General features: G+C 35.6%; 1 protein-coding gene across 1 annotated transcript in view; it reads right to left on the bottom strand.

Moving 5' to 3' along the window:
* Positions 1-2,319: 2,319 nt before the first annotated feature.
* Positions 2,320-13,382, bottom strand: part of FUT9 (fucosyltransferase 9) — a 114,025-nt gene continuing 102,962 nt past the window's right edge. The window contains exon 2 of the mRNA XM_074862109.1: positions 2,320-11,795. Within this exon, the coding sequence (XP_074718210.1) occupies positions 10,708-11,787 (1,080 nt within the window). The 5' untranslated portion in view covers positions 11,788-11,795 and the 3' untranslated portion in view covers positions 2,320-10,707. The remainder of the gene's footprint in view (positions 11,796-13,382) is intronic.

Below are 13,382 nucleotides of genomic sequence, written 5' to 3'. Positions count from 1 at the left end.
CCTTTTGCAACAACTCTTCCATTTTGGTTAACCACATCTCACTAAGTATGTGTTCTTTGCACATGACAGCATTCAGATGACAGAAGCCAAGAGAAGAATGAAAATGCAGTTGATGACATTTTCCTCATTCAGGAATCCTGTCGTTGAAAAATAGCCTCCTTTGGGAAAAAGAAATATCTCATAAAAAGTATTGAAATGAGTATGCAATTTCCCAAATTAATCTTACTACTATTTTAGCTATTAATGAAATCCTAAATTTTTGATTAAAGACAAAAATTTTGGGAGTGATTTTGACCTGTCATAAAAGTATCAATTAGAACATCACAAACACCTAATTTTGACTGAAAGAATGAAACCTGATAATTTTTCACCGTTCAGCACAAGTAGCTTTGTTTTCTTTCATTTTTCTGATTCATTGTACATCAAAATCAATTGTAATACAGTTGTGATTGAACTGCTAGTTAATATATTATTTTTTAATGTGATCTTAGTCAGGATTAAAGATGAAGAGTAGGCGAGCTGAGTTGCTCCCAGACTCCATGTACTTTTTTAAACTTGTGACTCCTTTACATGTAGTGGGAACTTAGAAATTCATTGCACCTCTATACACCTACATGTAGAAATCTGCTCTGAGATATCTTAAACCTCAGCCAGGTCTTTTGCCTAAAGGCCTGTTATCCTATTCAAAGACTTTATTGGAATTAAAATATATGCTGAGACAATATATTTCTTGAAACAAAGCTGCTGTTTTAATCAGTGTGAGAACTGACATGGGGTATTTAGCAGTGTGGTGAGCCAGGATGCAACCAGCTAATAGAACCAGAAGTAGCATAACTGTTTGTCTGTGTTACTTTCTCTATTAGCCTTACTGAGAGGTGCTAGCCTGCTCTCAGACTCATGCTGGCTGCACGTTTTGTTCAAGGAACTAGTTTGTGCTGAAGAACCAGCCTGCGTAAAGCTTACGTGGGCCTTATTGCTTGTTTCACTGCATGAGGAAGCTTTTGCCCACAGCAGCCTTATCATCCACAGATGTGGTTTCTGCATCTGTAATAACTATTGCTGGCAGTGTTAGACACCTGCACAACTTCTATATGTGACTGGGTATTTTTAGGTTTCATTTCAGTGCTGTGCTTTCAGAAGCAGATCATTAGGTTGCCTGCTTCTGACATTCAGGGACAGAGATCTGGCTTTTGAAACACACAAGGCTTTGTGTCCAGTAGGTTGGCGTATCCCCCTGGATACGCCAACCTACTGTAAGTGAGAGGAAGAAGAAATGGATAATATCAGAAGAAAAGAGTTGTTTTAAAGACAGAAAATTGTATGTTCTGTCCTAGATTGACTTTTTGAGGTAGTATTTGAATGCAAGAAAGAGAAAAGAGGAGGGGGGAATGAATAAAATGTGGCAGGGACTTCTTTCCCATGTATTATTAAAAAATCATTCTGTCTCTGTACTTGTCAAGGATGAGTTCAAGATGATGATAAGTTTGGTCTGAGTAAATGACATCACTTAAATAAACTTTTAAAGAATGTATCCAAATTAGTAAAGTTTTATTAGCTCGGGAGAAAAGCAAATTTTCCTGTCTGATAGAAAGGAAAAGGATTTTTGAAGACCCCAACCCATTCTTCAAGCTGCACAGTAGTCAGACATAGTATTCTGTCTTGGATAAACTTTGCAATCACTGGGACCAAGTGCTCTGTTCTACTTGGAATACTGCATTATTTATTACATTTATTTCAGTGGCAGCTATTTCATTTTTTGCATATATATTTAAAAATAAAACTGACACCATTTTGTTAACCAATTGCTATTTTAGATACAGCTAATCTTTGCAAGTGTAAGTTATTTGTACAGTAGATAAAACAATGAAATAACAAGTGTGTAAATTACTACTCTGCTCCTCTGAGAACTTTTAAAGATAATTTTTTTTGGTACCGTTACATAGACCTAATGAAGCCCATTTACCAGTAGCAAATGTCTTGTAAATTCAGAAAAATCGAATGATTGCTCAGTGCTGCATAATTATGTAGCTAAAAGCAAGGCAAAGTAACCTCAACTATAATACCATACTTATTCATCTGTGCTGCTTGCTGTACACAGCAAATTCATGCTACAGTCCATATGAATTCAGTCTGACCCTGAACACTTACAAGAATTTAATGTATAACAGCTTAAAACCCCCTAAAATTCTGTTTGTGAGATCTCAGACAGAAGTCATGGGAATGACAAGCAGCAACTTTTAGATCAGGCTCTTGATGAGAACTACCACAAGAAGAAAAGGAATGACATTACACCTACGAAATAATAATCAAAGACTATAGTACACTTAGAATGTTCTCTTTTTATTTTAAATATACCTATTACAATATTTTGTTAGGCTTATATAGAGCACTATTATTTACACAATTCAGTGTTTATCCTTTAGGGAGAATTCCAGTGGTCAATAAATAAGAGTCAGTGAGCTGCTTGTTAACCATCTTGGAATCAGAGTTCTGAAATATTGATTTCACATAAATGATGAAAGTCCTTGAAATGGTTACAGTTACCTGTAGTTTCGTACAGTAGGTATCTTCTGACTGCAGTCAAATTGTGTTGAAAACTCTGAACATAGTTATAGGTAATCAGAAGAAAGTTTAACAACACCACCAAATTAAAAAAATACTGAAAATCATCAGTGGTTGATTCTCTAAATTTTTCAGATGCATCTCAGGGTGATGATATTGTTCAAAGAGAACAAAGAAACAGTTTGGTAGAATCCCTGTTATAAAATGTCTAGATCATGGGGCAAAATATACGATCACTAATAAATAAAAAATACAGCTTTTTACAAGTCTCCTTTTAAGGTGGCATCTTAAAATGTGCCTGCAGGTAAGAATGGTTTTCATTATTTTTATTAAAATTCAATTTTCCATGGTTACCATTTCTTACACATGAATTTATGCATTATATATATATACTATATAAAACACATAAAAGATTAAGTTGTCAGTACAAGGAGTATCATTAGCTGAGAACATGAAGGAAGGATTCATATCAGAACCCACTCAATGGTATGAGTGTAAGCTCAAATACACAAGAAAAGGGACTTTGGTCCTGATCTTTCACTAAGAGAGTAAATGTGGTCCCATGTTTCTACATACAGAATTTACTGTCTTTACTGAGATTGTACCAGTCCTGCGTGTGTCAACCACACGATTTTCACATGACCCACCACAGAAAGTGGGTTTGAATCAGGACAAGCAGCTTAAGGGTTTTTCTCCTAATTCTCATCTGTATATTTCAGAGGTCAAGTCCATGGCACATTATGTGAGTGGCTGAATATCTATGACATTTAGCTATGCACCCAGTTTCATTTCCCCAACATACAGAAAGACAGAAGAGAAATGCAGCTCATAACTACCAGGCATTTATCATAACAAATGTAACATTATCATGGAATAGAAACTATTGTTTATTGACAGTGTGCCTTCTTGTTCAATAAAACATCTTCGATTTCAGTAGCATTACAGTTTGGCAAAGAGTTTCTGAATTATCTTTGTTACAGTTTTGAATCTCTGGCACATTTAAGACATCCACCCACCTATTCAAATAATATTTTGAAGCAAAATTAATGTTTGATATAAAATAACAGTTGTGTTGTAAATGTGGAAAAATAGTCTACAAAAAATAAGTATAAAAGTGATCTCAGATTTATGAATATGTTTCATATAAACAAGTCCAGGTGACTAATCTGTGTGTTAGAAATGGCCCTTGGTAGGCTGTGTCACAACAGTACATCACATTTTTCACAGTTTACAATAACACAGTTAGATTCACAATGTGATGACACCTTATATAAGAAAAATAGTATTTTACAAACTATACATTTGGCATCTATTTTTAGATTTTTTTTTGTTTCTTTTTCAGTTCCTTTTTTCTTTTTCCTTTTTTCTTTTCTTACAAAATAGTGCAAAATTACAGTGTGTCAATAGAAGATTTCGCAAATCCTAATAAAAAGTCATATTTAACTGTTCATTCACTGGAAACAGTTTGGCACATTAGGATTTTGTATAGATGGAAAAGCTTCTCACTTTCTTCTCTTCAGTATATCCATTGAATTTTTAAAACACTAAATTGCACCAAGGGAGTTAACTTTCCAAACTTTTTAATCTCATCTCTTATAACATGTGTGTTACAAAACAAAACAGCAAAGGAAAATGTAGATTTTGCAGCTATTTTTTTTTGCCAAACAGCATATATCAGACTGGCTTTCCTTATCATGTTATAAAGAAAAGGATTGATGGGAACATTTTTCATCTGGTAACTGCTAAAGTGTTTATTTATAGTTTCAAGGCTCTATAGGAAATTTATCCCAAATTTATATATATATATATATAAAAGTATTGGTTTACCATATATCTTTCAAATTTTACTATCATGCATGTCCCTGTATCTGGATCCAAACAGGCTGTATCAAGCCAGGGGGATAAAGTTTCATCAAAGCCTGTTTTCAACTAATTCATATAAAAAATAAGAAACAATTGCTTTTGCTGCCAATTTGCAATGATTAAATGATTTTCCTACTAATTATTTACTTAGTAATGTTAATGAAGAGTTCCCCCATGTATGAATACTTCATTTGTACAGGCTGGCATCATACCTCAAAAAGTCAATACTCTTATTGCCTGGAACAGCAGTCTTCTTCATAATCATAGACAGTCATGGTACAGTCTGCAGGAGTGAGAGTGTACTAAAGCCACCCCATGAGCATGCCGGGAAATACACAGATGTCAGATGAGTCTCAGGTCAGTTCTTTGCCTCCTTGTCTGAAAGCAGGAACAAGAAACCTGACTGAGATCACAGAGTCATCTACTAGAGGCAGCCACACAGTGGTCTGTATCAACTCACTCATAATTCAGACTGTTAACCTGGAAGTGAAAGGGTCTCTGCCACATGGGCAAATCTCTGAACTATTCACTGTGCAGAGACTGTTGGTCTCAGTTAATTGCATAGAAAATATGGTGACATAAAAGATTCTCAATTAATTACCTTTCCAATAGAGTAATGAAGTGACTTTTTCCAATACGAAAACTGCAGGGTGATGTCTCTAGGCCTAATTATTTCTCATGAGTTTGCAGTTTTATCATCTGTATCATTCTGTGGCATTTGTGCCATGAATTAAAATTATTACTGCATGGTTTGTTTAATCAATTTCTTGACATTTCTGTACCTTTTATGAACATATCTAACCAGTATGAATTATACACTGATTTTCTGAAGGTAGAATCAGCTATAGCACTAGAGCTACTTATTCAAATATTAGAAAGAAAACATCCATGAATAAGAAGGTTGTTTTTTACCCAAGTCATTCCACTCTTGAATCAATCCTTTATTACTAGCATGGGAATCTCCCAAATCATCTGCTGATTCTGGTAGAAGATTTGCCTGAACAAGGAACAAAAGATGAAACTGAAATAACTATCTTGTATGAATCGTATTGATTGATTTTTAACATTTAAAAATTGCTTATATTAAAACCAACCAAACAAACAAAACAGAACTGTTGGCCAATATTAATGCAAAAGTCCACAACTGGTAGATAAACAGATACTTCTGAACTCTCTTCTAAATAATGTGCTAGTTTTTACCAAGGAAACACTTGAGTATTTGATTAACTTTCACCGTTAGGTTTAAATAGGTCAAAAGCCTTCTTGTCAGCCTGCACAGACACACCTCTTGTTCCCACTTTGCACACACAGTTGATCACTCACAGAGTCCCATCTAGACTGAACCAAATATTTTTCTCCAAAATGAAAATCAGGTATGGCTGAGACTGACCCCCTCTAGGGCACACTCAGTCCAGATTAAAAGGATACATGCATGACCAGGTTTTATGTTTTCTTCCTAGGACAGTCCTTGAAATACTATCTCAGCAAGCTTCAGCTCCTCTCACCTCACCAAACACAAGTTCACTCACCCTGCACAGCACAGGCAGTCTATAAGGTGGAGTGCCGTGCTGAGTGGATGGCATGAGAAGATGGTGGCACATGTAGCATGCTGAAGCAGAAGAGTAGGGTCAAGGTATATTGGATAGGTACTAAGCCAGAATTAGTCAGTGTGGAACAGGCAGTCTACTCACAGGATGGACACACATGATGCAAAAGAGGCCACACAAATTGGCCTCTGTTGGCTATAGACTGTGCTCTCTGTGCAATTCCCAAAGGCAAGAAAAACATACTGTTTGAAGCCCCAATGCATTAAAGCATTTAAGATGCTCTTAAATTTAAACATGTGCTTGAATCTCGTGGTCATATGCATGTGCTTAAGGTCTTTCTTGAATCAAGCTCAGAAAGTATTGTTGTATGAGGACATGAAGATTTACTTCAGAATCAAAAAGGAAAAGAAAATAAGAATAAGGGTTCTTGAAGTCAGATAAGAAATATGATTAGTTTACCAACAGACCACTCTTCCCCCAAAATGTTATTTTTTGTCTAATAAGAGAGATAATACAAATCCAACAGGAGTCCCATTCTTGACTAATCATCAACAGTTATTGGTTATTTAACTGAAGCTTGCTTGATTAGAGATGGAAGAAAATGACATATTATTGTTTTTAAAAGCCCAGTTTGAAAAACAAACATGAATAGCTAGAAAGAGTAAATAGCTGTTTACTGTGCTCAGTAGCACCAGTTTCCCCTATCTTCCTCAACCTGCATGAACTCTACAAATCCCCACATTCATGTTCTCTCAGTTCAAATTTCATTTTACTTGATCTGTTTCTTAAGAGACAAATATGTTGCTAGATGTGTCCTGCACGTTCTACAGGCCTCACTCAGACTGCTTGTTCATTGTGAGTACAGCCATCTTGGAAGACAAGAAGTATTCAAAGAAACTGTGACCAGGATTCACTGAGGAATAGAGATGTCATACTGAGCAAGAGCTGCTGTGGTCACTGAGTGTCTGTGAAATGAAGGGAAAACTCTGCTTTAGAAGGATCTTCTGCCAGTTTTGTCTAATGCCTGTTCACATTCAGAGGAGTAGCAATGCATCTCCAGTTAGTATTTTATCTGAGTCTTGTTTTCCACGCTGAGAAAGGCAGTAATGTTGATAGCTCTGTGCACGACAGAGAACCTAGAAAAACATCCAAAAGAAGCCATTGTAAAAGAAAGAATAATGATTACTCTCTGTCTTCAGTGACTGCCGAGTTAACTTGTGACAAGTGCATATGCAAGATTATTGTGGGCTGTCAAATAAAATAAACTGAATGCCTGAAATAAAATTGTTGAGAAAATAGTAAGAAATGGTGTGATTTCTCATCTTTCATTTCTCTTTTCTTGTACAAATATCTTCTTCTGCCAGTGGTACCAAGGCATAAATAATATCTTGCTCTTTGCTTTAACTAATTCCATGTAATTTACCCTTCCATAATTAATTGGTTTTGCCCATTCTCCTTCACAGTGTTTTACTATTTGAGTCTATTTATGCTAGTTGTTCATGTAGGGTAGCTCACTGAAGGAGCACAGACATCACAATGCCTAATGTTATATATAGACTGGAATCAATCTTCTGTGAGTTAGGTGTGTAGGTCTGGGTAGATTGCCTTCATGCATGCATGGAGTCCAGATGTTTTATATCCATTGCTCGACATCATTTACCACCTAGGCTGGACATGCTTCATCTTCTGTCAGCAAAGCTCTTTATATCCAGAACTGCTTAAGACTTGATACCTGTAGATCTCCTTAAAATCTTCATAAAATGGCTGGTTCGCTTATGTTCCAGCCCACACTCTTCAAGAATGTCAGTGAGGCATTAGGGTCATGCCTCTTGTTTAGGGTTTGGTCATGATTCTTGGTCATTTCAATCTAGATTAGATTTCTCTCCTGTTTTATTAATATTTGAAACAATTTTAGCAATACATCCTGAATGTAAAGTATACAAGCCTTGTGTGAAGTTTCTGTGAAGAGAACAACTGTCCTTCCACTTCCATCAAAAGATTTTTCACATTTCTTAAAATTCAGCCCGAGATTAGCCATGTCAACTGGATCCAGTACTCACAGAGGTAATGACATCACTTACAGGCTTAAAATTTAGCTTATATTTCAAAACTTTCCTGTGTATACACTGATTGATATTTGTAGTAACAGGTCATATATCTTATTATTGTGCTTACTTGTTATTAATACAAGAATTTATTGTCGGAATCTTGATGCCAACAAATCAGACTGATTTGACATAAGACCTTGTAACACACAGCACAACTCTCACTATCTGAAATGAGGAACGAGGTAAGGGACTGTGCACATTCACCAAAGGGTGAATGTAGTTCCACTGAGATTAATGCAGAGAACTTCCAAATTCCAGCAATCAAGGGCATCAGTTTATCCAGCCAAAGCAGTGGCATATTAAGTCACTGAGAATTTCATAGCACCCCTGAAAACAAAAGGTATGATGTCCTATATTACTCACATTACGTCCATGCCAGCACTTTTTGTTTAGAAGACAGGGTTTCATTATATTGCATTAATTTGCAAGGTAAGCTCATCTTGTTTTGTACTGGAATGCTGGTGAGTTTAGGAGATTCACAGTATATTGCAAACTAGCTTTTAAAGACAGCAATAAATAGTATAAATAAATATCTGGATCAGAATACAGCTTTTGAAGCCATAGGGAGAGCACAAGTGTTTCTATAACAAAATTTTTTCTATAAAAAAATTTTTTCACAGAAAGAGTGGTCAGACAGTGGAATAGGCTGCCCAGGGAGGTGGTGGAGTCACCATCCCTGGAGGTGTTTAAGGATCATTTAGATGAGATGTTGGGGGATATGGTGTAGGGAAGAACATTGTAGAGTAGGGCTGATGGTTGGACTCGATGATCCCAAGGGTCTTTTCCAACCTGAATGATTCTATGATTCTATGATTCTGTAACCTTTCTGTGAAGTTTCCTGGTTTAGAAATTTAACTACATTACTATTAAAGCCCTCTGTGTTTCTATTCCAGCCTGGGGTAAAAAAAGTGTCTGACAAATCACCTTCTCTTTTGCTAAATGTTTATGATTGTTTATTCTTTATTTCCTTACTTCAGCAATGTTGTTTTCTGCAAGTTTAAGCTTAAGTACTTGATCAACTACTTTGCTTGATCAGGGTCTTATACATCACACAAGCTGAAGTTTTTCCAGTTAAACTTTCCTTTTTTTTTCAATAGAAGGTGTGATTTGAACCTGAAAAAACAAGCTGATTGGCTTTCACTTGATAACAAAACATATCCATACATTTATGTCATTAAACCAACCTTGTACATATGAATATATATAGCAATCAGATATTTAAGTCTTAGCTGAAAGACAAAATAAAATCAAATGACACATATTAAAAGAAGATACTTTAAACAATCGTAACAATCATCACATTTTTGTATTTGCTATCAGAGCAAATTTAATACTTAAGAACCTATTTATATATTCAAATTTTTATAGCAACTGCTGCTCTTAAGAGTGCATTTGTTTATGCCTCTAGTATGAAATATTTCCAAAAACCAAAATTCATGAGCTTAATGAGTTGAATGGTTGCATATGTCAGCCTGATAACTTATTTACCGAATTTCAGAATATTTCTTTCAGAAAATAAACTGTTCCATCATTTTTTTTCCACATTCATGAGTCATAACAGCAAGTTGTTCAGCTACCATTAAAGTTCAACAGATCTTTACAGAATTGGGGACATATTCACAATTATTCAAGAAATTATATGAGAGAAAGTGTTAAAATTTCTTAACAAGGTATTTCTGAAAATCCATTATTATCAGGTGAATTCAGTGCTTGAGGCTGATTTAATCAAATGCCTATGTTAAAATCTGTTTATCTCTGTATCAATATAACATACAGCCCTGGTTCAGGTAAACAATACTTGAGACACAATGAGACTTAAGAATATGCTGCATTTAAATACACTCAAAAATTGGATGAATCTGTGCTTTGGTCACTGAGGTGTTCATCTTCTCTGTATCAGAATTCTTTATTCTTCGCAGAGTAAGAGCAGACATATTCCTAAAGTAACTTAATGGAGCTATTTGTTAAGAAACATTTTATTTTTAGACTGACTACTATCGTAATATCTTTTAAAAACTATATTTCTAGGTTCATCACCCTTAAAAAGGGGTGCAGTTGATCACACTGGAATAATCATAGGTATTGAAATTTACCGTGTTCTTAAAATGTAAGATGAACCATAAAAAACTTTACTGTCTTTTGAAATATTACACACATTTCAGACTGGAACAGCAACTTATGTTCTTAAAGTTCTCTCTGGCATTTAAAAGTTGTGTCCTCATTTTCCAAATGGGTTAAACAGCAAATGTAATGTTAAAAATAAAAAAAACACTGTTAAAAATGTCACCTTTAAGTGTAAGACTGGGACATATTTTACAGAAAATATGGAAAATATTGTTTAAAAATTATAGTAAACAATCAAATATTCTTCAGTGCACATAATTAGTATGTACATTATAATTTAAAACTGAGTATTGATGACTGCTGATGATGGTCTTTTAAAATCTCTTACAAAATATAAATAGGATAGCCAAGAGAGGATAGCTGATATACCATGACATTATGTTCTCTTTTCCTTATTTTTTTTCTCTTTTCCTTTCCTCTCCACTTGGACTGAAGGTTCTTCTGACTTCTTCAGAAAAGTGCACACACACACGCATACACACACACACACGCATACACACAGATTAATTCCAGAACCATTTTTCTAAATTTCCAATGGACTTGTATTCCTGGTGTCTTTTCACATGATCACAAGCAAGACATGCGTGTGACTCCCAGAACCTAGGAAGATGCACTGAGAAATCCTTCTTCCAGTTGAAGTAACTAAGGTACATCTTGTTATTTTTGTCAAGCATCAGAAGATATTCTGCCAGCTCTCTGGGGGAGAGAAAATCTTCCACGTGTATGAAAGAGTCTGCTGGAATGTAATTCTCATAGTTTTCTCTGGAAGGGCCCAGTACTACTGGTACCGATCCGGCCAGAAGGGCATTGTAAAGTTTCTCGGTAATGTAATCTTTGTGGATTGAATTTTCAAAAGAAAGGTAGAATTTGCAAGTGGAGATAGTTGGAATCAGGTTTTTATCATTGACGTAGTCTCCAAAGGCTTGTCCGTAGGTATGGATTTCAATGTATTTGCTAAGCTCATTGTAATACTTGACTCGAGCGTGTTCAGGGTTCCAGTTACTTACAACCCAACAGACCAAGTTTTCCTTACTTGGCACTTCAAATGTAAAGGAACTTGTACCGACCATCATGAAGCCATAAGGCACCTGAATATCTGAATCACGTCGATAAGTCAGGGTCAGGTTGAAAAGGTGTTCAATGCCACTCTTTTGTGGAGTATGAGTTGGAGACTCCAAGTTCATCCAAATCCACTTCTGGAATGGTGGCCTGGCTTGCTGAGGTAAGTTAGTCAGATCCCAGCTAATGTCCCTGTGGTGAATGAGAACAGCATGGGATCTGTTATATAGTGAGCGGTCAATAGTCAGATGGCACCCGTGGATATTGAACATCGTTTGGCAGGATGTTAGATCGAATGTCTGACCAAATGGCCAAACCCAGATCAAAACAGTAGTTTCATTAAGATTATCAGATTTGGAAGAAAAGAAGCTCTTCATTTTCAAAACTGAACTGGCTGATTCTATAGGACCAGAGATCCAGCTGTTTGTTGGTTTGATATAAATTAGTATAAAAGCCATGAAACAACCAAGGACAATGAAGATAATAAAAAATGGCCGGAAAATTCCTTTAGATGTCGATGTCATAATTTGTTCTGAGAAAAAAGAGAGGAAGAGAAAGAGAGAAAATAACATCAGGTATTAAATTATGTATATATGTCCTGTTAAAGCAATCAAACATCAGACATCAGAATGGGTAGAACTTCAATATCACTGAGCTGTAACCTCAGAAATTTCCTTTGAGTGGAAAAGGTATGGGTTCTTGCATGCTATTCATGAAAAAGTGACAATATTTCTCCTCTTCACATTAAAAGCTAATTGACATAAATTAACAGCAAGATTTTAATGCATCTCATACTTGATAGAAATCAGTATTTATCTTGAGAAGTCGCGTTGCTTAGAACCTAGGCCAAGAGTTTAAGAGACACACAAGACACAAAATTACCCTTTGATTCTGTCCTTGTGTCTGTGTAAGGGATAACATGCTGCAGATTTGGTCCATTTGTATCTGTGTGTATAGACACATGGAGGAAATAGGATTAGAAGAATGAAAAAAAGAAGAGACTAGAACTTTAATTCTGTAATCAATAAGACTGTTAGGAAACTGGTTCATGCCTGATGGCTATGTGGGGATGAACATTCATGCCTTCTCCAGAGGACTCCTAAAACAGCTAGGGAAGGAAAGCAGCAAAAGGGGTTCTCAGCTCCTCTGTTCCCATATGCAGCCTCACATAGTTTCCACATAAAGAAAAATGGGTAAAAAGATGTCCTTAAATATTGGATTATGTTTTTATCCCATAGCCCTGTGTTAAAAATTAGGGAAAGTAGAGATGTGCTGCATCTTTGTGAAGTACTTTTTTTTCCATGGGGAAAAAGGGGTGAGGAGTTCATATAGCTTTCTTTGTCCTCTCTCTTCCTGAGAGAAGTGATAAATCTCTTTCCAGAACAACTCTTCCATATGGTTCTTGTGAAACCCAGCAAAGTTGGTCATTGCTTATTGCTATCCTTTGCTCCTGTACATAGCCCTAGAACTCAGAGGTGTTCTAAAAATTAAAGCAGTTAAACATGCAAAGAGCACATACAAGGAAAAAGAAGTAGAAGTTTACTACCAAAAAGAAGTGCTCTGAATATACTGGTCTACTGTAGAAAGGTAATTCTGCAGTGCATTTCAATGACTATAAAATTTTTCTGGTTTCTTTTTCTGCATATTTTTCAATTCCTTGGGTTTTTGTTATCTTAACTAGTTAGCTTCACATAATTTTTTTTAAAAATCCCACCCCTAAATACATACTTAATATATATAATATAAATAGGAATAAATTTTAAAAAAATCAAAGTCACAGAAAGCAGAAAGATAATTTCAGGCCTTTTAAGACAGTTTCATAGCTCTTCTCCTCTAACCTGTGAAATAAGTAGTTCAATTCAGAATGAAGACATGGTAGAATGTGATTCAGAGGTCCATGAATACAACATAACTTCGCTGCTTTGTGAGTATAAAAACTGATGTGTGAGTGTAGCACTACAGTTACAACGAAAATGTTTTCACATTCATTGTTGAGGAAAGGAAAAAGGAGGGAACGTTATGCTTAGCTTTAGCATTATATCCTGAGGAAAAAGAAATTTGCCACAATGTCTGCCCTGTTTTGGGAAGGCAGATGGTCTTAATTCTGGTTTTAGTTATT

This window comes from Strix uralensis, chromosome 3 (assembly GCF_047716275.1).
Source record: "Strix uralensis isolate ZFMK-TIS-50842 chromosome 3, bStrUra1, whole genome shotgun sequence".
Lineage (NCBI taxonomy): Eukaryota > Metazoa > Chordata > Aves > Strigiformes > Strigidae > Strix > Strix uralensis.
This window is presented reverse-complemented; position numbering and strand designations above follow the sequence as displayed.